The sequence below is a fragment of the Silurus meridionalis genome, chromosome 24 (genome assembly GCF_014805685.1).
Source record: "Silurus meridionalis isolate SWU-2019-XX chromosome 24, ASM1480568v1, whole genome shotgun sequence".
Lineage (NCBI taxonomy): Eukaryota > Metazoa > Chordata > Actinopteri > Siluriformes > Siluridae > Silurus > Silurus meridionalis.
This window is the reverse complement of record NC_060907.1, coordinates 14,972,676-14,996,303: the sequence shown is the minus strand read 5'-3', so window position 1 is coordinate 14,996,303 and position 23,628 is coordinate 14,972,676. Positions and strand designations below refer to the sequence as shown.

Genomic DNA, 23,628 nt, shown 5'->3' with positions numbered 1-23,628 from the left:
TATTGCAGGCAGCATCGAGTCAACACACAAGATATATTGAACACAATATGGCTATCAGCGGTCCATCACCTCAAACTTCTTAAAGACATGGTTTGCCAAGGTTGGAGTGAAAGAACTTGCGTGTCCTACACAAAACCCTGACCTCAAATCTTTGGAAAGAATTGGAACACTATTGTACTCCAGGCCTCCTCACCCAACATCAGTGCCTGACGATAGAAATGCACTTGTAGCTACAGTATATGAATATAATCCTGATAGCCAAAATCTAGTGGGAATCCTTCACAGAAGAGTGGAAGTTACAACAGTAAAGGGGGATTAAATATTAAATCACATAGTGATGTCCACAAACCTCTGGCTATGTAGTGTACATAAAAGAAGTTTCAAAGTGCATTCTGTTTACTGAAGGGTAAAAGACAATGGGATGTAGAGCTATAAATTTATGAACCATGTTCTTCTGAGGCCAATAGGTAAAAAGAAAAGAACTTTACAGCACAGTGTTCTTTCTTCAAAATTATTATTATTTTTTAATATTCCAGTGATGCTAGAGTCACAGTCATGTTACAGCACTGTAGGAATACAGAGGGTTGAGGGCCTTGCTCAAGGGCCCCAAGAGTGTCAGCTTGGCTATCCTAGGGCTTGAACTGCTGACCTTCGAATCAGTAACCTCAGTAAACCACTGAGCTTCCACTTACACCAATAACAACCAAGATGGTTCCTATGTATTATATAGGATTGATATTTATGTCTTAATATCATATCTCACTGAAGTGATAGTATATAGAAAAAACTTTAAAAGAAAAAAATACATTTTAACTGAATATACAGTACATACCAGATATGAATGTATTTCAGTATATACAAATAAGTAAGTGCGTTTCGTGACCATGTGTACTGTGAAACATCAAAACCTTACTGTTCCAATATTTGTGAAGGGCATTGTAAGCACTCCGCTCCACCTCCTGTAGGACTTTCAAACCAAAATAATTAACAATATAAAGCAGTTAGAGCTTTGACCTCAGCTATTATATGTAATGATGCTCAGTAAATAAAGTGAGGTAATGGAAATTCCAGTGGGAGGTTCTGTAATATGAGCAACACACCCGGTTCACGAGGGAGTGGTTCTGTAGAGCTTGTCGAAGGAAAAAGAGGCTATTATTTATGTACATCATTGTCTAAAGCAGATTTAAGAACATGAATGTAAAAGCATCTGGCGATTAATACGTCTTTACTGTTCGTTTATTATAGATATTTAATATTGCATATGTGTGTTTTCTTTTTCAAGGTTAAACCTCTTATACCTCGGTCTGTTTGCTCTTCATGTGATTAACGACAGAGCTATTTGTTGAGACACACCTGGCCCAGTTTTCCCAAAGCAACATAATAAAAGCTAACCCTGTCATTTTCTTTGCACAACCATTTGGAAATATCATGCTATATATATATATATATATATATATATATATATATATATATATATATATATATATATATATATATATAAACAATTCAATATCTACAAAAACAAACAATGGTATGGTGTTTTGTCCCAGATAAACTCAGATTTAATTCTAGGAATAGGCGAAATCTGTTTCCTGAAAACTGACCTGGATCCCAGTTAATCTGACAAGGTTTTTCTCCAAGAATACTTTTTCTTTATGAACCATGAATAATTAGAAATGTCTTTTCCACTGAGGAGTTGAATTCCAAAAGGCAATGAGGAATGCACCTGGTACCTAACAGTCCACTGATAAGTGTTACCTAAAATCTTACGCATTGCAGAGAAATTCTTTTCACTTGCACAGATAACTTTTTCTTTACAATCAGAAGACCACCTTAGGTGTAATAATAACAGAAATATTCTTGAAATCCTACATCCCTGTTTAAATCAGGCCATTTAGGTGCTTCATAAACTAAAATTAAAGCTCTCAAGAGACACTTTCCACTTTTTGTTATAATATGTTAAACATGAAATAATTATTAACCAATGCTTCATGAAGTCTTCTGGGCTAGTGAATATGACACTAATCTCTATTCAGCCTGTTTACACAACAGCAGAAGGATGAGAAGAGGAAGAAGGAGGAGCATGTATGGTATCATTCTCTCTGTCACTCTCTATCAAGTTAAATCTATTGAGTTAAACATGCTCTTAAGGTAACAATGACCAGTGTTCTTGTCCCTTTCTTCTTTTTGGATCCGCCTGATCCATCCCGATGATGGTTACAAGGAAAAACGCTTGCAAGGAAAAACTCCATGAGATGGAATAAGGAAGAAACCTTGAGAAGAACCAGATTCGAAAGGGAACCCTTCCTCATCTGGGTGACACCGATTGTCCATTCATTCTGTAATTATCTGCCCATCAATGAACAATTCACTGAACATGGATATTCAGTGTCCCCCTTATTAGGATGGGTTCCGTTTTGAGTCTGGTTCCTCTCTGGGTTTCTTCCATCTCAGGGAGTTTTTCCTTGCCACTGTCACCAGTGGCTTGCTCATTAGGATAAACTAATATGCACCAATATATAAATGTAAATGTTATAGTCTCTTTACCTCTTTAAAGCTGCTTTGGGTCAATGTTCATTTTTTATAAACACTATACAAATCAATTGAATTGAAATAGTGGAAATGGTGTTCATTAAAAAATGGGATCATATAATTCATGAAATTTGATTATGGACAAATTGTGATAAGTTCCAGAGACTCAAATGTCTGTGATGTGCCTGTTAAAGCCTAATTTTACTGCAAACATCATCTTAAAACAGTGTCTTTCAGCACAATGGTTTTTACACACGATTCCGCGGGGCGGAAAAGCTTCTCGAGACATCGTAAGTACGAAATATTGAGAGGGACAAGCCTCAAAATAGATTTTGCTCTACGTGACGGTGATCGTGATACCAGAATATAAATTGTTTCCGAATAAACAATGCTAAATGTGTTGAAAGGATATTCAGAGTGTATTATGAATGGAATAGAAAAGAGTACTGTCTTTATTATTACAGGTGCACTTCTTAAGCACAAGTGAGAAGGCAGATGAGACTTTGGTTCTCCTAAAAAAAGCGGGGAAATGTGAGTTTGTTTTTTTACATGGATATTGTAAAAAGGTGTAATATTGGTTAAAAAAATTTTTTTAAGTAATATTAATACTATTGTAAAATAATTATTATAAAAGTAATAGTAAATAGGATAACTTGTGTCCTGAACGCGTTTAATGTTGAAATAAATTTAATTTAAGACTGGGATCCCTGACTTGGGCCCCCTTTGAGGGCGCTGTGTGCCTGAGCAATTTGTTTTGCTTCCGGGAGGGGCGTGGCCTAAGGCCCCGCCTCCGCGCTTTGATCGACGTCTGCCCTTGAGCTCGGGAAAACACGCCGGTGGATTACGCGTGGCGCTGGGGGAAAGCGGGGAAGCCTTAATGCCGAGCTCGGTGCGTGTGATCGCGGGATGAAAGAGGGGCTACCGGGCGCCTTTAGCGTGGGGATGAGTTAAGAGTGCGCACACAGGTCGGGGACGGAGACACGGTGCTGAAGTGAGGAGCTTGTGCTCACTATCTCAGTACAGGACTGGTTCATGGACGCCGGTTGGTGCGTATATTCTGAGTGTGTGTGTGTGTGTGCGCGCGTGTGCAGTTGGACTGATAATCCAACCCCACTTGAAACCTGTCAAAGAGAAATTCTCTCATACACAACGCTTTATTGCTTTTTAATCTGATGCATCTCAGATACTTGGAGGACTTTCCTGGGACTGTTTCATGCCATGGACGTGAGAAGAAGACTCGTGTGATTCTACAACCATAAATCCTAATAAACAAAAGAAAAAGAGAGAGAGAAAAAAACACCCCCCCTGCTTTGTGGATGTGTGCTGAGATGTGATGTGATGTGGTTTTAACATGAAGGCTGGAAAGTTGTGCAGAAGAAGCTGCAGGTGAAACCCGGACAATGGAGAAGGCGAGAAGCTCCCAGCAGCAGCAGCAGCAGCCTCAACACCGCATCAACGTCCCGAGCAACGCCAGGGAGAGAATCTCCAGGTGCCTCACACTCTTTCTATTTCATACTGTATCTTCACAACATCTCTTTCATATCCTTTACTCTGTTTTTATAGAGAGTCCTAAAAAAAACTTGACTTCTAAGATTGTTTGCAATCTTCACCAGTTTAAGCTTTGACCAAGGAAAAGTTAATATATACATGAGATTAGAAATTTCTCGATCATGCCTTACACCAGCAATATCCACGAACACTCCATGAAATCCATTAATACCTTGGCTGTTCGTCACAACGTTTTCCACTGAAGTTTTTCAGTAATAAAAGATTAGAATGATAAAAGCTTTTTGGGTGATTTGCAAAATCACTTTTTAAACATCATGTAAAATTAATCCTGACTAAAAGTGTCTACTAAAAGGAAAGAAAATTAACCGACGAGAGGAAAAATACTTGGACTAATGCAGTTAAAGGCTCTACAACAGCAGTACCAGTCTGTGGAAATATCCACAATGATGTTCATATGAAGTCCAACAGTAACTAAAAGGTTTCAGAGCCAAAAAAAACTTCACGAGACATAACGAGGCAGAAACCTTGCACTTTTTTAACCATGTATATTCAGTCACAACGTTTTTTAATGATTGAAGTTTATAGTAATGAAACATAATAATAATAATAATTAAAGCTTTTAGCTTTTGGCAGACTGCAATCCCTTCCTAAATATCCTGTAAAACACTAATCCAAACTGTCTACTGAGAGGAAAAAAAAATTCAGGAACTAATGAAAGGAAAAATATTTGGACTTATGCAGTTAAAGGCTCTACAGCAGCAGTGCTGGAATCTGCAATTTTAATCAAACTTAAAAATATATATGAATAAATTATGTATATATAAAATGATTCAGGGCTGAAAAAGCTCCCTGAGGCATCCTGAGGAAGAAACCTGGCATATTCCAACCTTGTACATTATAATACTTTTTTTTTTTTTTGGACAGTTACATTTATTTCCTAAACATCATGTCGATCACGAATCCAGAATAAAACTGTTTACTGAAAGTCAGGAAATAATTAAAAGCAAAATACATGGACTTGTGCAGTTAAAGCCTCAATAGCAGCAGTACCGATCCAGACCTGTTTTTTTGGGGATCTCTGCTCTACCACGTACTCTTACCGTCCTCTTGTTTAGGAAAACCATTCCCCCTATACATTCATGCAGGTATCTAATCAGCCCATCACGTGTTAGATACAGGGCGAGAGCTTTAGTCAATGTTCACATCAAACTTGAACAGAATGTAGAAAAAGTGTGAGCTCTGCGATTTTAATCGAGGCATGCTTATTGGCACCAGATGTGCTGCTATGAGTATTTCAGGAACTGCTGAACTCCTGGGAATGTCGCACACATTCACATGTGCCGATTGGATAACTGAGCAGGTGCACAGGTTTTCCGATTAAAGTAAAGTACACCACTTTCTCAGCTGATAATTATGGATTATGGCCAAAGTATTCCCAGTGGTTCTGGACTTTTCCGAACCTTTGAATATTAAATACCTTAAACATCTACAATGATCAGCCATAACATTAAAATCAAATCAAATTTTATTTGTCACATACACATACATACAGGGTACGACATGCAGTGAAATGCTTTTTACGACGGTCCGGCATGAGGGAATAGGATGGGGAGAAAAATGAAACAAAGAAAAAGAAGGCAGTTAAATAAAGTATAAAAACTATATAAAATATAAGAATATATAAAGAGATATATGAGATATATATGAGAAGAAGAAATACAATAGAATTACAATAACGGCTTCAGCCGTAGGGATTAGGGATGTACATCTTCATGACCGAGGCCGATGCGATTTGCATCTCCATACGTAGTGAAAGATATGATACATTTAAAGGTACATATGAAGCAGCGACCGGTGCGATACGGTTTACGATGCAGTGCAATCCGATTTCGATTTAATTCGTCACGATGCGATTCGATGCGATGGAAAAAAATATGATTCTATGTAATCCAATATCGTACATACAGTTCACTTTTATTTGTTTGGTTCAGACAGAGAATAAATCATACATTAACTTAAGTGCCTTTTGATTTCTAACACATGGCCCTTTCACAAACACACCTTTGTAGTTGGGGGAAAAAAAAAAAAGAAGTAATTAACCAGACCTGTTGTTTCCTGTTGTGTCTCCAGGAAGTTGCAGCTCTACCTCTGCCATGTTAATCTATATTCCGTGTGACTCCCAGGACACGCCTCGGTCTCCATACCGTTGTGATACGTCATATTCGTGTAGCAGCAGCGGTGCAGAAACAGTTTAGTGAGGAGAAATCAATCTACATATAAAATATTGTTCACAAATTATCGGTCACTTCCTAATTAATAAAAGTATTGTGCATCTACTAATAATTATATACAAGTAAATCGTTTTTTTTTTTAACTGATGCAAATATGTATAAAAAAACGATGCAGCCCCTCTTTAACTTTTATGCACTGATGCAAATCTGTGAATTGCACCATCTCTGGTCGAGAAATAATAAATGAATTCATTCCACCTGTCAGTGGTTTTAAAGTTATGACTGATATGTGTGTAAAGTGTATTATAATTAGACTATAGACTGAGACTGTAGTATCTTAAAATCCAAATTAGGTTGCATCAATCTAAATATCATGACTTGTATCTAAAAAAAAGTGTGGTTCTGTACTAAGTCTACACTGTTCATAGTCTTAATATAAATTACAATAATAATGTATTTATTGACATGAATTTAAACCCTTTAAACAGCTCGAGGGTACTGGGATTGAAACTCAAGACCTTCCGATCCAAAGTCCATCAACTTAACCCACTTACTTGTGGTCTCCAGCAGCAGGAGATTATCTGGTGCATTGTAGCTGAGAATCTTAGTTGTGGTTTAAATGTGAACATAACAGATGCACAGTTTGCCACAGAATTTGTCCAAGAATTGGACACAGAGTAAAAAGCAGTACAATTTACAATTCCGCTGCTATCGTATAGTGTTTAAAAGCCTTTATATTCATTAACAATGAACTGTTCTGATACTGCCACGTAAACGATCGATGGTTTCACATTGGTTTCAAGTGATATCCTTCACAATGATGGAACTGTAATGAATAGACATTTGGTCTCACCCAGATGAGGATGGGTTCCCTTTTTGAGTTTGGTTCCTCTTAAGGTTTCTTCCTCATACCGTCTCAGGGGGAGTTTTGCTTGCCAGGGGGTTGCTCATTAGGGATACACTTGTAGGGGGGAAAATAAAAATTATAATAATTATTTATTTAAAGCTGCTTTGGGATGATGTCTAATTGATAAAAGCGCCATACAAATACATTTTAAATTGACAGTGATTGTGAGTAAGGAGTTAATACTGAAATAGCTAAACTACTTGATCAGGTACAGTGTGATCTCCCATGCTGAGGTCTAAGGATTTCAAACACGCTGCCCTACAAACAAGATGAAACGTTAACACTGGATAGCAGCTGTGTTATTACTATCTACAGGGAGTCCCAAAAGTCTCTACACATAGAGACAACTTTCCCCAAATTGGCTCCTTGTGTTGTGTGTGATGGATGTGCTTGCCATGTTTCATGTGTAAGTCCATCACAACCTCAGGAAAACTTCTTGATTTGTGTCTCATTCCACAGTTGGTCCCTGTTTACTATTATAATGACCTCCACTCTTCTGGGAAGATGTTCCACTAGATTTTGGAGTGTGCTTGTGAAGATCTGTGCCGTTTCAGCCACTAGGGTGTTAATAAAGTCAGGTTTTGATGTAGGTGAGGTGAGGAGGCCTGGGGTGCAGTCAGAATTCCAATGAATCCCAAAGGTGTACATTAGTGTTGATGTCCGAGCTCTATAGCAGGCCTCTCAAGATCTTCCACTCCAACCCATGTATATCTTCATTGAGCTGGATTTTGTACACAAGTTTGGGTCTCTAAGTTCAAGTGAAAGGGAACTTTAATGCTACAGCATCCAAAGACATCCTATTAATTAGTGTGCGACCAACTTTGTGGTAACAGTTTGGGGAAAGGCAGGTGTCCCAATAATTTTGCCATACATTGGACATCTGAACCAAAATTTAAAAATCCTCAATTGAATCAATACAATCGCTATTGATAAATATGAATAGAACATTTCCACTTTCCGTTTCTTCTATTGATATTGCTGTTAGATTGATTTATTGTTAAATGATTTTGATGATCTTGCATCTATCTGGCTTCCTCATTGGCCTTCTCAAAGCACAGTTTTTTGTCCAAAGCGAAATAATTCATTGATGACGTTTGTATTATTTGTCTTTATTCTTCCTTTGTGCACTCGGTTGACGTCCATGTTTCCACAGAGTGGATCCGTACGGCTTCGAAAGGCCCAATGACTTCGATTACGAGTCCTATGAGGAGCTCATGTCTGAGTATTTGGCCATTCTCACCAAAAGGACCATCAAATGGTCGAAATTTCTGAAGGGGAGAAGCCACATCGAGAAGAGTCTTAAAGGTAAAATGTGTGCTTTTAATTTTATTTATAGGGCAATAATGCATTTTACTACACCGTCAACATGCACAGCTTTGGTCCATTAACCCCATTTGGATTGTGTATTTTATAGTAGAACAGTGGCGTGCCTTTTTATGTGTTTGTATCGATGAAAGGCTTCTTAATATCCTAATAAATCAGTTAAAATAGGGGAATTTGGGGAATTTTTTCCCTTTATTTTAATAGCATAAATACAGCACAATAACACCTGTAATATGTACAAAGCAGTACAGCAGGATGGCAATGTTTACTACCAGTAATACGACCTCTTGCCTGTAAAAAAAAAAAAAAAAAAAAAGCTAATAATGTACATTGGATACTTTCAGAGAAAAAAGATTTCTCAATTTCTCCCTAAACTGAACACAGCCATTATTTTATTCTATTGACATCTGTTTTTAAGCAAGTGCATTTATGATGTACAATATAACTGCTGTTTTTTTGGTGACTTGTTAAAGTAGTTAATAAATTATTAACGTGCTTCATCACACAGCTCTATGAAAACATCAGGCTGTCATGGCTCAAAATCCAAGGATGTTCTACAAAATATACACTACATAGAACAAAATAAATTTGACCAGCCAGATGTGGTTCTCCCCCAAGCTGTTACCAGAGAATTTGAGGCACATAGTTGTACAGGATCTTTGGATGTGGTCGAATTTTCGCTTCACTTAAACCTGCTCCAGCATGACAACACCCCTGTGCACAAAGCCAGCTCCGTGTAAACATGGGATGGAGAGGAAGATCTTGAGTGGCCTGCAATAGAGCTTCAACCACAAACCCTAGTGAAACACCATTGGGATGAATGTGAATGCCTCATCACCTCACCTACATCAGTTTTTACGAACAGTAATACGATTTTGAACACCCTTTTCTTATTGCACTTTTAACAATGGACATTGTCTCAAAGCAGAGGTTATAAGGTTGTATAATGCATTTTGTGTAGTGTTAGTTTAGATTGCTTATAAGATTGCTTATAATTGTATTCCTAATGAGCAAGTCAATGGCAACTGTGGCCAGGAAGAACTCCTTGAGATGCTATAAGACTTCTATAGCAATTTCTATAGAGCTTTTTACAACAGACATTGTCTCAAAGCAACTTTACAGAATTTATGAGTTAAGGTGAATGATGTGTATTTATCCCTGATGAGCAGCTGTGGAAAGGAAAAAATCCATTAGAGGAACCTTGAGAGGAACCAGACTCAAAAGGGGAACCCATCCTCATTTGGGTGATATTAAGAGTGTGATCATAAATCTTTAAACAATACAAAACACAGAAAGAAAGAAACCTTGAGAGGAACCAGACTAGAAAGGGAACCGATCCACATCTGTGACACCAATTGTCCATTCATAACACTTCCATCTTTCTTGAGGTGTACTGCCTGTATTGTGGTTGAACGAGTCCAAATCTCCAAAAAACACATTCCAAATTCTAGTGGAACATCTTCCCAGATGAGCGGAGGTTATTATAACAGCAAATGGAAATGTGGAATGGAATGTTAAAAAAAAAAAAAAAAAAAGCACATGAATCTTAGAGAGGTGTCCACCAACATTTGTCCATATAGTGTACTATTGGCCTGGACTGTTTTAATATGACGTGTTAAACTCACCACACCCACACAAATGTCATCATTTGACTCAAGTTAGAACAACACAGACACTGCCAGGAACTGGGTTGGCCTCAGTTTGGCTTACCTGAATATTGTTGATAAGTTTTTCACACATGATGAGAAGACCGTCAGATGTTTTTACACAAAGCAGTGTTCGTAATACAGCATGCGCACTGGCAGCGATTTTGTGTAAAATCTGTATTGTACTGGTTATTCATGGCGGAGTTAACAATATTCTTTTATCTTTGCGTCTATAGCACCACTGACAGAAGGGAATGTAGACATTTAGAAGATATCCAGCCCAGAAATACTTTATTATCCCTTCTAGGGTTGCAAAATTCCAGGAATTTTTAAGACTAAAACTTTCCATGGGAATTAATGGGAATAACTTTTTGCTTAATTGCAGGTGAGCCTATAACAGGAATCTTGAATGTAGTTCTGCAGGATGATTTTGGTTAAAACAACCAGATTTAATGCAATTTCTGTTGAATTTCTCCTGTGCACATCACAGCTGTGTGCAAAACTTACCGCAGGCCACGCCACCTACATGCACCGTGCAGTCATCCATACCATAACACACATCATTTATTGCGTCCTGCACACAAAATAACGTCCAAAAACCGCCCATGTTACTGGATGATTGCAACATTTATGTTTTAAACTTCCTTGTGCTGTGTGCGAAAAAAATTATACTAACAATTAAATCAAATTGAAAAAAAAAATTTTTTTTAATGAAAAATTCTATTTGTTCGTAGCTTATGACTAAACAAAATTTTTATATCTGTATATGATTAGGTTAATTTGTTTTATTAATTCCTTTAAATTCCTGTAAATTCGGATGAATTCCTGGAAAGTTTCCAACTTGGAATATTTCCCCAAAATTCCCCAGATGAAGTTCCCATGGAAATATCTGGAAACTTCACCACTGAGCTCTCTGAGAATCTCACTGAGATCAATGCTAGTGTGATATCTCAAGAACGAACATTCGGATATTTGTAGGATTTACACAGAATCCTTGTTGTAACCAGGAGATAATGGAATCGGTCTAAATAAGGGTCAAGGTCACAGCAAGGTCAACATTTTGAAATAGTTGTTCTTCCTGTTTTAAGAAAATGGTAACGATATTTCTGTCATATATAATCAGTAAGCAGAATCACTCGACTTGTGGCAGCAGTATCCCTGGTGACAGCGTCGACGCGGGTCTTGCCAGGAACTTGATTTTCAACAATTACATGTCCTCGTGTTCCACACGTATTTCCTGTTAGTTGCAAAGAAACTATTACAAATATTCAGAGCATTGATAATGCACTGAAGTAGCTCTTCTTTTCTACAGGGTAGAAACAGACCCATAAAGGAACTGAGAACCAACTAGGTTATGGGATGAATCATGACCTTGTGTGTGTGTGTGTTTGTGTGTGTAATGTGTACCCCACAGTAAAGCGTTATGTCCGGAAAGGGATCCCAAACGAACACCGAGCTTTGGTCTGGATGGCAGCAAGTGGCGCACAGGAGCAGATGGAAAGGAACTCACACTATTACAGTTCACTGCTCCAGGGGCAACACGACCCTAAACTGGAGGATGCAATCCGCACAGGTCAGTTTGACCCCGGTGTCATGATCAACATACAAAGAAGGAAGAAGTCTGAAATATTTCGGGGAGTGGAGAAGTGTTAATGGGCTCACAGTGAATGATAAAACGTAAAATGTATATTACAGATGAACAGTGATTGATGAAGTACACAAACCATGTAGTTGAGACACTGTGTAAAATAGGACTCTAGTATAAGTAAACGTCCCTTCGAACTTTTGCTCGAGTAAAATTACAAACGTTTTTGCCTTCAAATGTACTTAAGTATCCAAAGTACTATGATTTATTACGGTTCCTGTTATCATTTTTATCACGACTCTTTAATTAATCACCTCAGGCGAATTTGAGTCAGAAGTTTCCTCCATCATTTATTCCTCCTCTTTAAATGTTCTGCTTGCTGTTGAACTGATGCTGAACTGTGTGTTGGTGATCAGTAGATACACAAAGCGCCAATCAAAACCAGTTCAAAACGAAGCGCTCACTTGACCCTGATTGGTGGATCGCTGCGTGTTTGACCAGTCAAGTTTTTATCCTCATAAATAACAAGGAACGACTTCACAAAATGTAAAAAGATATTTGACTTTGGAATGGTGTGAAGTAAAAATCTCCCCAAATGGAAACATTACAATAAAGTACTGATACGTGAATAAAGCTACTTAAGTACAGTAACGAATTACATTTACTTAGTTACTGTCCACCACTGCAGATGTGTACTGACTGACAGCATAATATCAATGGAGATTGCCTTCTCATGCTATCAGTCTACGTCCTTAAATGACGAACTGCATGTGAAGTTATTTGGATGATGCTAACTGATCCTTTTGGCTCTCCTTAATCAGCAGTTTCCACTGAAGCTTAGTATGTATATTCTTTGACATTGAGCCCACATCTAGAGCTGTCCACACCTTGTCTACAGATTTGCACAGGACGTTCCCAGACAACGTACAGTTCCGGAAGACAGCCGAGCCGTGCCTTCAGAAGCCCTTATATAACGTGCTGCTGGCGTACGGACACCACAACAAGGCAGTGGGATATTGCCAGGTACACGATTCTCCACAATAAACTTTGATCTCCTTTCTTTGCTGATTCAGGATACAATGTCCTGCTGTCAGGGCACATGAGGGGATAACAGAGGTTGCTGTTGTTTCTATGTTTTTGGTCCAAGTTAATGTTTGAAGCACTGGTATTTGCAAGGACATGGACATAGTTTGCAGGATGACGCCATTAAGTCCACATGCGTTGCTTGTAGTGCAACTCAGTCATCTGGTTTTGTAGGGTGTGTCCAAATCCTGACGCACGAAAAGTTTTGCATTGACAGTCAACGTTTCTGTAGCACTTAACATCCAATTTGCAATGCAAAGTAGTTCACGTATTTTTTGACGCCTGCCGTTCGGCATGTTCCTGTTTCGTAACCACAATTTTCCCTTAATTCTTTTTTGGGTGTATTAAATATAAAAAGATCAGGCATAACATTATGACCACCTGCCTAATATTGTGTTGGTCCTCCCTTTTTGCTTCTTCAGCAGTCTGTTGGATCGGACCACACGGTCCAGACTTCGCTCCCCACGTGAATCAATGACCCTGTCGCCGGTTCACCACTGTTCCTTCCTTGGACCACCTTTTGATAAATACTGACCACTGCAGACCAGGAACACCCCATCAGAGCTGTAGTTTTGGAGATGCTCTGACCCAGTCGTCTAGACGTCCCAATTTGCCCATTTTTCCTGCTTCTAACACGTCAACTTTGAGAACAAAATGTTCACTTGCTGCCTGATATCTGCCACCTTCTACCAGGTGCCATGATGAGGAGATTTTCAGTGTTATTCACTTCCCATGTTATAATGTTATGCCTAATTGGTGTAGGCCTTCTATCTGATTCTGTAATATCCTGTGAGTGCTGTCATGATGTATGTTAGGAATTTCTTCTCTTCCTGCTTCTTAATCCTTCAATATTTTCGCTCTTCCAGGGGATGAACTTTATTGCCGGGTATCTCCTCATCATCACCAAGGATGAAGAGAAGTCCTTCTGGTTGATGGAGGCTCTGCTTAGCAGGATACTTCCAGGTTTGTGCCATTTGCATGTGATTTGAATGCATGCTGCATGATTAATGATATAATACAGTCAGGAATACATCTAACAATCGACTAGTTTCATTTCTTTACGTTGTCTACAGGAAAAGATGAAAAAAAGAAACCTTTTCCAGTATCTAATGTGTTTAAATGTATCCAGGTGGACAATAATCGCTTCCCTTTGACAGCAGAGCATCTGTAAATGATTGAGTTGTAATCATGAATAGATTTTTGTGTCTGGTTCCTTTATATCACTTGTTTTTTTGTAAATAAAACCAGTTCCTATTACATTCTTTCCCAAATCAGATCAGATCAGACCCAGACAACACATCTAATGATGGAACATCAGTCTGGATTTGTACAATATCATTTAAACAATTAGTTGCACATTTAAAAAGTGCAAAATACATTTCTAACACAAAGGTCTATGAAATAAAAGAGCAGACTTTTCTTTGGTAGTTTTTTACCCTCGGTACGTGGCAGAGACCACATTTGGCTGCAATTACAGCTACAGCTACACGTCTCCTGGGATCTGTCTCGTGTTAACTTTGCACATCAGGAGCAGAATTGCTCAATACTGAATAGATGTTCAGAGCCTCTCCTTCGACTGAGCCATTCTAATACATTCAGGTCCTGGATTTGAATTGCTCCTGTGCAGCTTTGGCAGTAATGCTAGGAGATAAAATGATCACAGTACAATTTCGGCTATTGAAATGCCAGATTATATAATCGAATAATATCATTATCAGAACCGTTAGTCATCACATCATCCGTATATGTTACACACACTATTGATGATGTTTATTGTACAAAAGTTCTAAAGTTACTCTGATGCACAATATGACACAACAGTATCCCTATTTAATACTCATACTGTCCATATTGTCTCACATTGTCTGTATAGTCAATTCAATAAATTTTTATTTGTATTTTGCTTTTAACAATGAACATTGTCTCAAAGCAGCTTTACACAGATAATGTGGTGCTAAAAAATGAATATGTTCTTTATAAGTGTAAGTTCGTCCCTGATTAGAAAGAGGGTGGCGACTGTGGCATGGAAAAACTCCCCCGAGATGGCATAAGGAAGAAACCTTGAGAGGAACCAGACTCAAGAAAAAACCCATCCTTATCTGGGTTGCACCGAATGTCCATTTATTGCAGATAAACAATGTTGCGGGGTGCAGTGATGATGATCAGAAGCGAAAAGTAGTCCTGAATCAGTGTAGCAGACTGTTGACATTAACTACAGTCCAAATCCATCCTCAGCTCCCGTTCTTACTCCGGAATTTTATGGAACCACCCAGAAGTTCCAAGCTAAATGTGTTATGTCTATACTTTTGAGAATCACTAACGGCTGAAACCAAGTTCCTTGTGTGTGTGTGAACACACTTGGCCAATAAACTTGATTTTGATTCTTACATTATATGTAAAATTCCTGGAAAAAAATTCGATACATTATAACTGACGTCTGCTCTCAGATTCAGTTTTCTGGCCCGTGTTTGATGTGTACATAACAACAAACTGTGTCCAAATGACAGAAGAACCTTTTTTTAAATGAGTAACACATGCCTTATGTTGTAGCTGAGCCATTACCTGTGTTGTGTTGGAGGGGGGTTCACCCTGCACATTGTTAGTAGCTCCTAGCTCTGATCTTAGTCATGTAAATAAACTACTTGGAGTACTATGTTGGAGAACCGTCTTTGTTTACAGTTCTCTTATTTCGCACATTGTAGTGTATAACGTATTCTACAGAATGTATACTGGTCTGTGCAGTTTTGTGTCTTTTGTCTTGCGCTGTTTGCACTAGTTTGCATATGATGCACTTTATGTAGCTGGGACAACTTACTTTTAGTCCTCAGCTCTGTGTTCTGTTATATAGCTTTATGTTGTTTATGTTGCACCAGAGTCCTGGAGAAACGTTGCTGCTTCTTGACTTGACTCTTGTTTCGCTAAAAATTGGCTCTGGTGACATTGGTGATGCAGGAAGGTGTCTATAAAGAGACATATTTCTTTCTTTCTATTATATGTATCTCTGTACCATACATCCTAACCATCATTCAGCCTTCTTTGTGTCTCTCGTCCTGTTGGAAGGTGAACCTTTTATTCTAGTCTCGGGTCCCTTGCAGGTTTTCTTCTAGCACATACCTGTATTTGGTTCCATCTTTCTTTCCTCCCTGCTAAGATTTTTAGTCCCAACTGCAATAAAACATTATCACAGATTGGTGCTGCCACCACCATGTTTCACTGTGAGCATAGTGTTTTTAGGAACACTTTTATATTTATTTTTTATCAAATATTATGCTTTTGCCAAAGCCAGAATGTTCCATTTTGGTCTCATTAAATCAGAGAAACATTTTTTACCCTGAGTCTTCAACATGCCTTTTGGCAAACTTTAATTGGGATCAACTTTTCAATATTAGCCACGCCTCCTCAAAACCCAGCTTCTACTCTCAAACCAAAGCATCTCACCTGGGTCCTTCAGCGTTTCCATTGTTTGCTTTTCCGAAATAACCGTTTACTGGATGCCCTTCTTGGTTCTGCTTTTTTATCACTGGCTCCATTGTTCTTCCCGTAGTTCGGGATGATATTTTTGCAGAATTAGTTTTTCTCAGACTTTTTGCCCAATAAAGCCTTCAACAAACTCTGGAACCATCCAGGAACTGGTGTATTAATAATAAGACCCAGTTTATATGTTCAATCAACTACGACTTCTGATGGTCACTGAGGTTGCAAACAAAAATAATTCAAAGGTTTCGAGGGCTGAATATTTGCGCAATCACAATTTTTTAAAATTTGTAAATAGTTTAACACTATTGATTTTTCGGACCACTATCAATTGTCTAAAAATTAAAGGGATGTGAATACTTGCATCAGGCTCCGTCTGTCTGCAAACAAAATATCATTATTTATTTTTCAGTAAATAGCATTGTACACAATGGAATACAGAGGAAGGCATTTGTATTGTAGGAAGCCTTCAAAGCATTATGGGGACAACAGCATTCACGTGGCACGTGCAGTCTTCAAATCGCCGTTCGGAAATAGTGATTCTGTTTATTGAGGTTACTGTACGCACACTGTACCTTTGACTGGAACTGCAGCTAGGAATCGTTTGTGTGGAAGAGACTGTGTTTATTTGGCTTGTCCACAGTTATTCTCAGCACCTCATCTCATTTCCTGAGCTATTAATAAACCCAGTGTCAGGTCACATGATTCCGATCTGTTCAAATCCTCTTAGACACCAGTCACACCCTGGGAATGAGACTCTGGTGTCTCGCACTGTACATGCTTTCTCGTCGGCAATAATGTCCTGTCCTGTCATAACCCCTGTGTTCCTCTAGGGAAATGTTGTACAGGAATTATGTTACATATCTGTAATTAGAGCTACTGTTGTGCACATGGCTTTGTATTTGTGTAGCTGGCTGCTCTTCCTTTTCCACTCATATCCACGTGGCATTGTTGTTTACCTCATGACATTAGGAGAACACACAGGCACTGTCAAGTCAAGTCAAGTCGCTTTTATTGTCATTTCAACTATATATAGCCGACGCATTACACAGTGATATGAAACAACGTTCCTCCTGAACCCTGGTGCTACATACAACAACAATCGCAGAAAACACAGGGCTAAGGACACTGTCAAATGATATAGAAATCAAACACGCTTTGCAAAGCAACATGAACATCCTGTCAGAAACCTGTTCTACTGTACGTCCAGGGTGCGGAGCTACCAGACAAAACGATTTAACAGCAAGAATGCAGAACTTTTATATGGCTCTGCGGTTGTCTGTGTACTTTTTTGTAGGCCGTAAGCTTCATGATCTTTTCCTAAAGCATTATTTAAAAGATTTTTCCCAGTCAAGAGCCAAATTAAGACATCTAGATGACTGGGAAGAGCACAGCTTTTGTAGCATGTTCTCCATCTGCAGTGGTCAGTTTCTATCAAAAGTGCTCCAAGGAAGGAACAGCGGTAAACCGGCGACAGGGTCACGGTCGGCCGATGCTCATTGATGCACGTGAGGATCGAAGTCTGGACCGTGTGATCTGATCCAACAAACTGCTGAAGAAGTTAATGCTGTTAATGTTTAACGTGTCAGAACTGTTTTGGCAGCGAAAGGGGGACCAACACAATATTAGGCAGGCGGTCATAATGTTGTGCCTGATCGGTGTACGTGAGCTAACAGACGCAATCTGATGTGGCAAACACGTTTCTGTTTGCCTTTCAGCTGCTTATTACGGACGAGTTTTGTTTGATTCAGGTAGTGGTGAGTAATTCATACAGTCTTAAAGATTTTAATTGTTGACCATTTGCCATGTCAGTCAACCAGCATTTTAGCTGTTTTATATTTAAACGGAGAAACGAGGGCTAAATGGCTCTCACAAACATGAGCTCCTAGATGTTCCTGCCTGGCCAGTATGGAAGTAAGGAGGATTCCCAACATTTTCTTTTTCTTTGGCACTGCTTGAGAGCCTGCATTGGCCAGGTTTATTGATTAAATGTACCAAACTGTGGAAGGATTTAAACATCTAGCTATGGAGATTGGGTCTAATTTGACAAGTTTTTTTAAACTTAATGTGTGTTAGCCCATTTCCATCCATTGTTCATGACGTGCATTTATATTTATGAGCAATTCTCCACCTCCTAGATTACTACACACCAGCCATGTTGGGCCTGAAGACTGACCAGGAGGTGCTGGGAGAGCTGGTGAAGGTGAAGGTGCCAGCTGTTTGGCAGGCCATGGTGGAAAACAACGTCATGTGGACACTGGTGGTGTCACGCTGGTTCATCTGCCTCTTTATTGACATCCTCCCTGTAGAGGTAAGTGTGGACATCATGTCCAAAGTGGGGAAAATGGGATTAGGTTTGTTTAAGTAAGGTGATAAGATGAATATTTAAATCTTGTGAAAGAGAACAATAAACACTTTCTGTAAAACAAGCCGAAATATTGAAGTACTTTTTATATTAGTATATTTAAATGGTTTCTCTGCTTTAAAATAAACATAATCTCAGGACAGATTGGTTGAAGCTAGACTGATTTTTATACGAGGTGGTAACAAAAAATTTCGAGACTTCAAAATAGTCCCCTCGCACAGCAATACAGCGTAGTTTCTGCCACTTCTAGAGTGTGTCCCGGAAGTCTCGTTTTTGAAGCGTGTCCAGCACCTTCTGTTATTCATGCTGAATTTCCACAATGTCAAAACGGCGAACTTTGAGACGGATCAGCATCTTCGGGGAAGAACACAAAAACTCAGCAGGAGCCATATCTGGCGATTAGGCTGGGTGCAGAAGTGAGATCCTGTTTCTTCCGGCGAGAAACTCAAGCTTTGTGACTGAGTGCATTGTCGTCATGGAGCATCCAGTCGCACACTGGCTTCTGAAGTTCGGTGCTACCTGTGACTGTGCGTGCAACCTTGTGCTGCCATCTGTTAGTAAAACTAGTCTCGAAACTTTTAGTTACCACCCTGTAATAAGGAGCCCTTTTTGTAATAGGTGTAATAGTTCTCCTGACACTGCATCATCTGTGAATAAAGAAACTGTATAATATATAATGACTGAAAAGGGTTAGTCAGTCAGGAAAAATGATCTGGAGTTTCTTTTTCTTTTTTGTTTAATTTCTCGAGACTGTTCTGCGTATCTGGGACTGCCTTTTCTACGAGGGCTCCAAAATCCTCTTCCGTGTGGCACTCACGCTGATCCGTCACAACCAGGCCCTTATCTCGCAGGCTCGGAACCTCCCGGATATCTGCGACTGCTTCAAGCAGATCACCAGAGGACAGTTTGTGGAGGACTGCCATCCGTTCATGCAGGTAGACTTGAGCTCAACTGTTATCTTGGGAGACACTGCTTTGACATTGATGTGATAGAAAAAAAAGTAATTAGGAGGATTGAAAGTGTGTGGACACCTGACCATAAGATTCGTATGTGCTCCACAGTTAGTCCAAATTTGCTGTTATAATAACCTCCTGAGGTGAGGAGGTCTGGGGTGCAGTCAGTGTTTACATTCATCCCAAAAGTGTTTAATAGGGTTGAGGTCAGAGCTCTATAGCAGGCCACTCAAGATCTTCCACTCCAACCCATGAAAGCATATCTTCATAAAGCTCGCTTTCATTTTTATTTGTATAGCACTTTTAACAGAGGCACCAGACTCGAGGGAACCCGTCTTCTTCTGGGTGGCACTGAATGTCCATTTATTACAACTAAGAGAGAAGACGAGTGACCGGGAGACAAAGATATATATTATTAATTATCCTTATTGTTGTATAAATGTTAAGGACACTGTGCAGGGGACTCTGGCAAGACTGTAATAAATAGACATTCGGTGCCACCCAGATGAGGACAGGTTTCTTCTTGAGTCTGGTTCCGCTCATGGTTTCTTCCTCCTGCCATCTTAGGGACAAACTTACATTTATAAAGATCTTATTAATTTTTATCACCACATTATCTGTGTAAAGCTTCTTTGAGACAATGTCCATTGTTAAAAGCGCTATACAAATAAAATTGAATTGAATTAAACAGGTTTGGGTCTCCTGGTGAAGTGATGTTACCACATCGTAAGATCCTAAACAATTTGTGTGACCGAACTACATTGAAAAGTCCAAATACTTTTGTTCATATAGAGCATATTTGGGTATAATATATAGATATATATATATATATATATAGATAGATAGATAGATAGATAGATAGATAGATAGATATAGATATAGATATAGATATAGATAGATATATATAGATATAGATATATATATATATATATATATATAGATTGATTGATTGATTGATTGATTATTTAACATGGTATGGAGCACTGACTGTACCCCAGGCCTCCTCACCTCACCTCCATCAGTACACCCTTGTGGCTGATGAAAACGAATGTCCTCATGCACACTCCAAAATCTAGTGGAACATCTTCCCAGAAGAGCAGAGGGAGTTATGAGAGCAAATGAAGACTAAATGTGGAATGGGATGCTCAAAAAGCACATACCGCACTTATAAACAGGTGTCTGCAAACTAATATGTAACTCAGTCGTGTATCAAGCCTCGAAATGTCTTTACTTACTTACATGCTCGTATTCCTCTCGCGTAGCAGGCCTTCTCGTTTTCTGATCCGGCTTATGTACCGTCTTTCCTGCAGAACATTTTTAAAGAGCCCGGAAGCCTCCCCATGGCGACCATCACCAAGCTGCGGGCGGTTTGCCGAGCTCGGATTATAGCAGAGGAATCCTGACTCACCCCCTAATGCTTCAGACATTCCAGACTTCTATTTGCACTGTCCTTATTCTTTTTTTTTTTATGGCTGAAACTGTTCACAATCTTGGTGATAATGCTAAACTGTGATGTGATAGAGGTACAGGGAACTATATTCTGTACAGAACCTCAACACTAAACTACACTACAGTTAAAAACCAGGGTCATATGCTTAAGTCAATAAACGATATCTATTGATCGATCGATAGATAGATATAGTATGTATGTGTGTATATATATATATATATATATATATATATATATATATATATATATATATATATATATATATATATATATATATATATATCCTCTTTCTAGATCTATCTATCTATCTATCTATCATCTATCTATCTATCTATCTATCTATCTATCTATCTATCTATCTATCTATATATATATATATATATATATATATATATATATATCTCGATAGATAGTTAGATAGATAGATCTCTCTCTCTCTCTCTAGATCTAGAGATCTAGATCTCTCTAGATAGATAGATAGATAGATAGATAGATAGATAGATAGATAGATAGATCTCTTGAGCGATCTATCTATCTATCTATCTATCTATCTATCTATCTATCTATCTATCTATCTATCTATCTATCTATCGAGAGAAATCGAGAGAGAAAAGAGAGAGATAGTTATATCTCTATCTATCTATCTATCTATCTATCTATCTATCTATCTATCTATCTATCTATCGAGAGAAAAGAGAGAGAGAGATATATATATATATTCGAGAGAGATCTATCTATCTATAGATAGATAGATAGATGATAGATAGATAGATAGATAGATCTCTTGAGCGATCTATCTATCTATCTATCTATCTATCTATCATCTATCTATCTATCTATCTATCTATCTATCTCTCTATCGAGAGAAATCGAGAGAGAAAAGAGAGAGATAGTTATATCTCTATCTATCTATCTATCTATCTATCTATCTATCTATCTATCGAGAGAAAAGAGAGAGAGAGATATATATATATATATCTCGAGAGAGATCTATCTATCTATATAGATAGATAGATAGATAGATAGATAGATAGATAGATAGATAGATAGATAGATAGATAGATAAAGATAGATATACATACATACATACCGACTTGCAGTCAGTGAGCCGAGTGACCGCTTTTCTGGTCGGGTGATGGCACGAGTCGGTAAAAGTATGAGCATGATGTAGCCTTTTTCCTCCAAAAGCTTGTACAGATCTATTTTGGTTACACATTTCTTCAGATAGACCATTTTGTGATCTATCAGGGTTTTTTTTTTTAAACTGTTGCTAAACTACTGTGAAATGAAGAGCTCTGTGCTGGTGAATTATTACTACTTTTTTTTTTTCTTTTTTAGGACGTCTGCCTCAGATTTCTCTCCAATTTGTTACCGAATTATCGAATTACGTGCTGTAATTTTGCCAGTAGAGGAACTTCTGTCTTTTAAATCAGTCCTCACTGCTCTTGCAAATTACTTTATAAACACAGCACAATGAAGCGTTTGTTCTAGGTGCTGCTGCAGTTTCTGATCCACTCTGATGGTGTAGTACATTTTTTAAAACTGACCCTATTAAAGTCATCTGAATTGCAAAACGCACCTACATGCTGTTTTTTTTTTTATTCTGTAACCAGGGCACCCTGATCCCATATCGATATTTAAGTGAGTTTAGAAAAACCAAAAACATCAAAATATAACGTGCAAATGGTTGAAAAGTGATCCTGTGCCTTTCTTCTTTCTGGATCTGCCCGATTCATCCTCTGGATGGAGTTCTTTGCGACTGGACACCACTCAGTGCAGCGGATTCCACATGAACCACATGAAGCCTAAATATCCATGAGGTTACTAAAGAGGATTAAACCTGAGAATCATGACGATGGTTATGGATTATAATTAATATTAACTGCAACAATGACTATTGGCATGAACAGGGTTTCTGCAGGTTTCACAAAGTCAAATTTAACACTTTTTAGAAACAAATGTAGACACTTTTAGATTTAATTTAACAATTAGGTCTGGTTCCTGTCAAGGTTTATCCTCATACATATCATCTCTGGGAGTTTTTCCTTGCCAGTGTCCTCTGTCTCACTCATTAGGGATAAACGTATAGGAACTAATTTCTGACAATTTATTCATTTTTTTCATAATTTTATTTCTGTAAAGCTGCTTTGGGACAATGTCCATTGTTAAAAGTGCTCTACAAATAAAAGTGTGTTAAATTCCTAAGAAAGTCATGTAACTCACTTTATATAAGTTGTAGATATAATTTAAGACCAATGAAATATTTTATTCTTCAAAAATTAATGCTTTTATGTTGAAAAATATAGTGATAAGGTTCTGAACATAGTTCTAGACTTTTCTTTTCTTTTTCTTTTTTTTGTGGTCAATCTGCTAAAATTAGCATAAACGATTCGCCAATACACTGAAGCACGAGTTCAAGCTTGAAATTAGTACATAAAATATGCTGCTTATTAGCGACACCTCAAACATCCCGAACCATCCAGAGACGTACCAGCGCCAATTGGATCCCACTTCATGTGAAGTTTTGACATTGGACCTCTTTGAGTGTTTAAAGGCTCCGGCATGGAGAA

General features: G+C 38.3%; 1 protein-coding gene across 2 annotated transcripts; it reads left to right on the top strand.

Annotated features, from left to right (window-relative positions):
* Positions 1-3,332: 3,332 nt before the first annotated feature.
* Positions 3,333-21,252, top strand: grtp1a (growth hormone regulated TBC protein 1a). Of its 2 annotated transcripts, none has more exons than XM_046838417.1 (9): positions 3,333-3,578; positions 3,890-4,021; positions 8,333-8,484; positions 11,563-11,721; positions 12,632-12,756; positions 13,683-13,779; positions 18,429-18,601; positions 19,405-19,590; positions 20,919-21,252. In XM_046838417.1, exons 1-9 carry the CDS (start codon positions 3,565-3,567, stop codon positions 21,009-21,011), a joined length of 1,131 nt encoding a protein of 376 aa, XP_046694373.1. In that variant the 5' UTR covers positions 3,333-3,564; the 3' UTR covers positions 21,012-21,252. The 2 variants fall into 2 exon arrangements, with proteins under 2 accessions (XP_046694373.1, XP_046694374.1); XM_046838418.1 differs by having other exon boundaries at positions 3,716-4,021.
* Positions 21,253-23,628: the final 2,376 nt, after the last annotated feature.

Excerpts from the sequence above, each read along its gene's own strand:
- grtp1a (XM_046838417.1), top strand. Across the intron at positions 13,780-18,428 it reads GCTTAGCAGGATACTTCCAG|ATTACTACACACCAGCCATG; the intron begins GTTTGTGCCATT and ends TCCACCTCCTAG. Across the intron at positions 19,591-20,918 it reads ACTGCCATCCGTTCATGCAG|AACATTTTTAAAGAGCCCGG; the intron begins GTAGACTTGAGC and ends TCTTTCCTGCAG.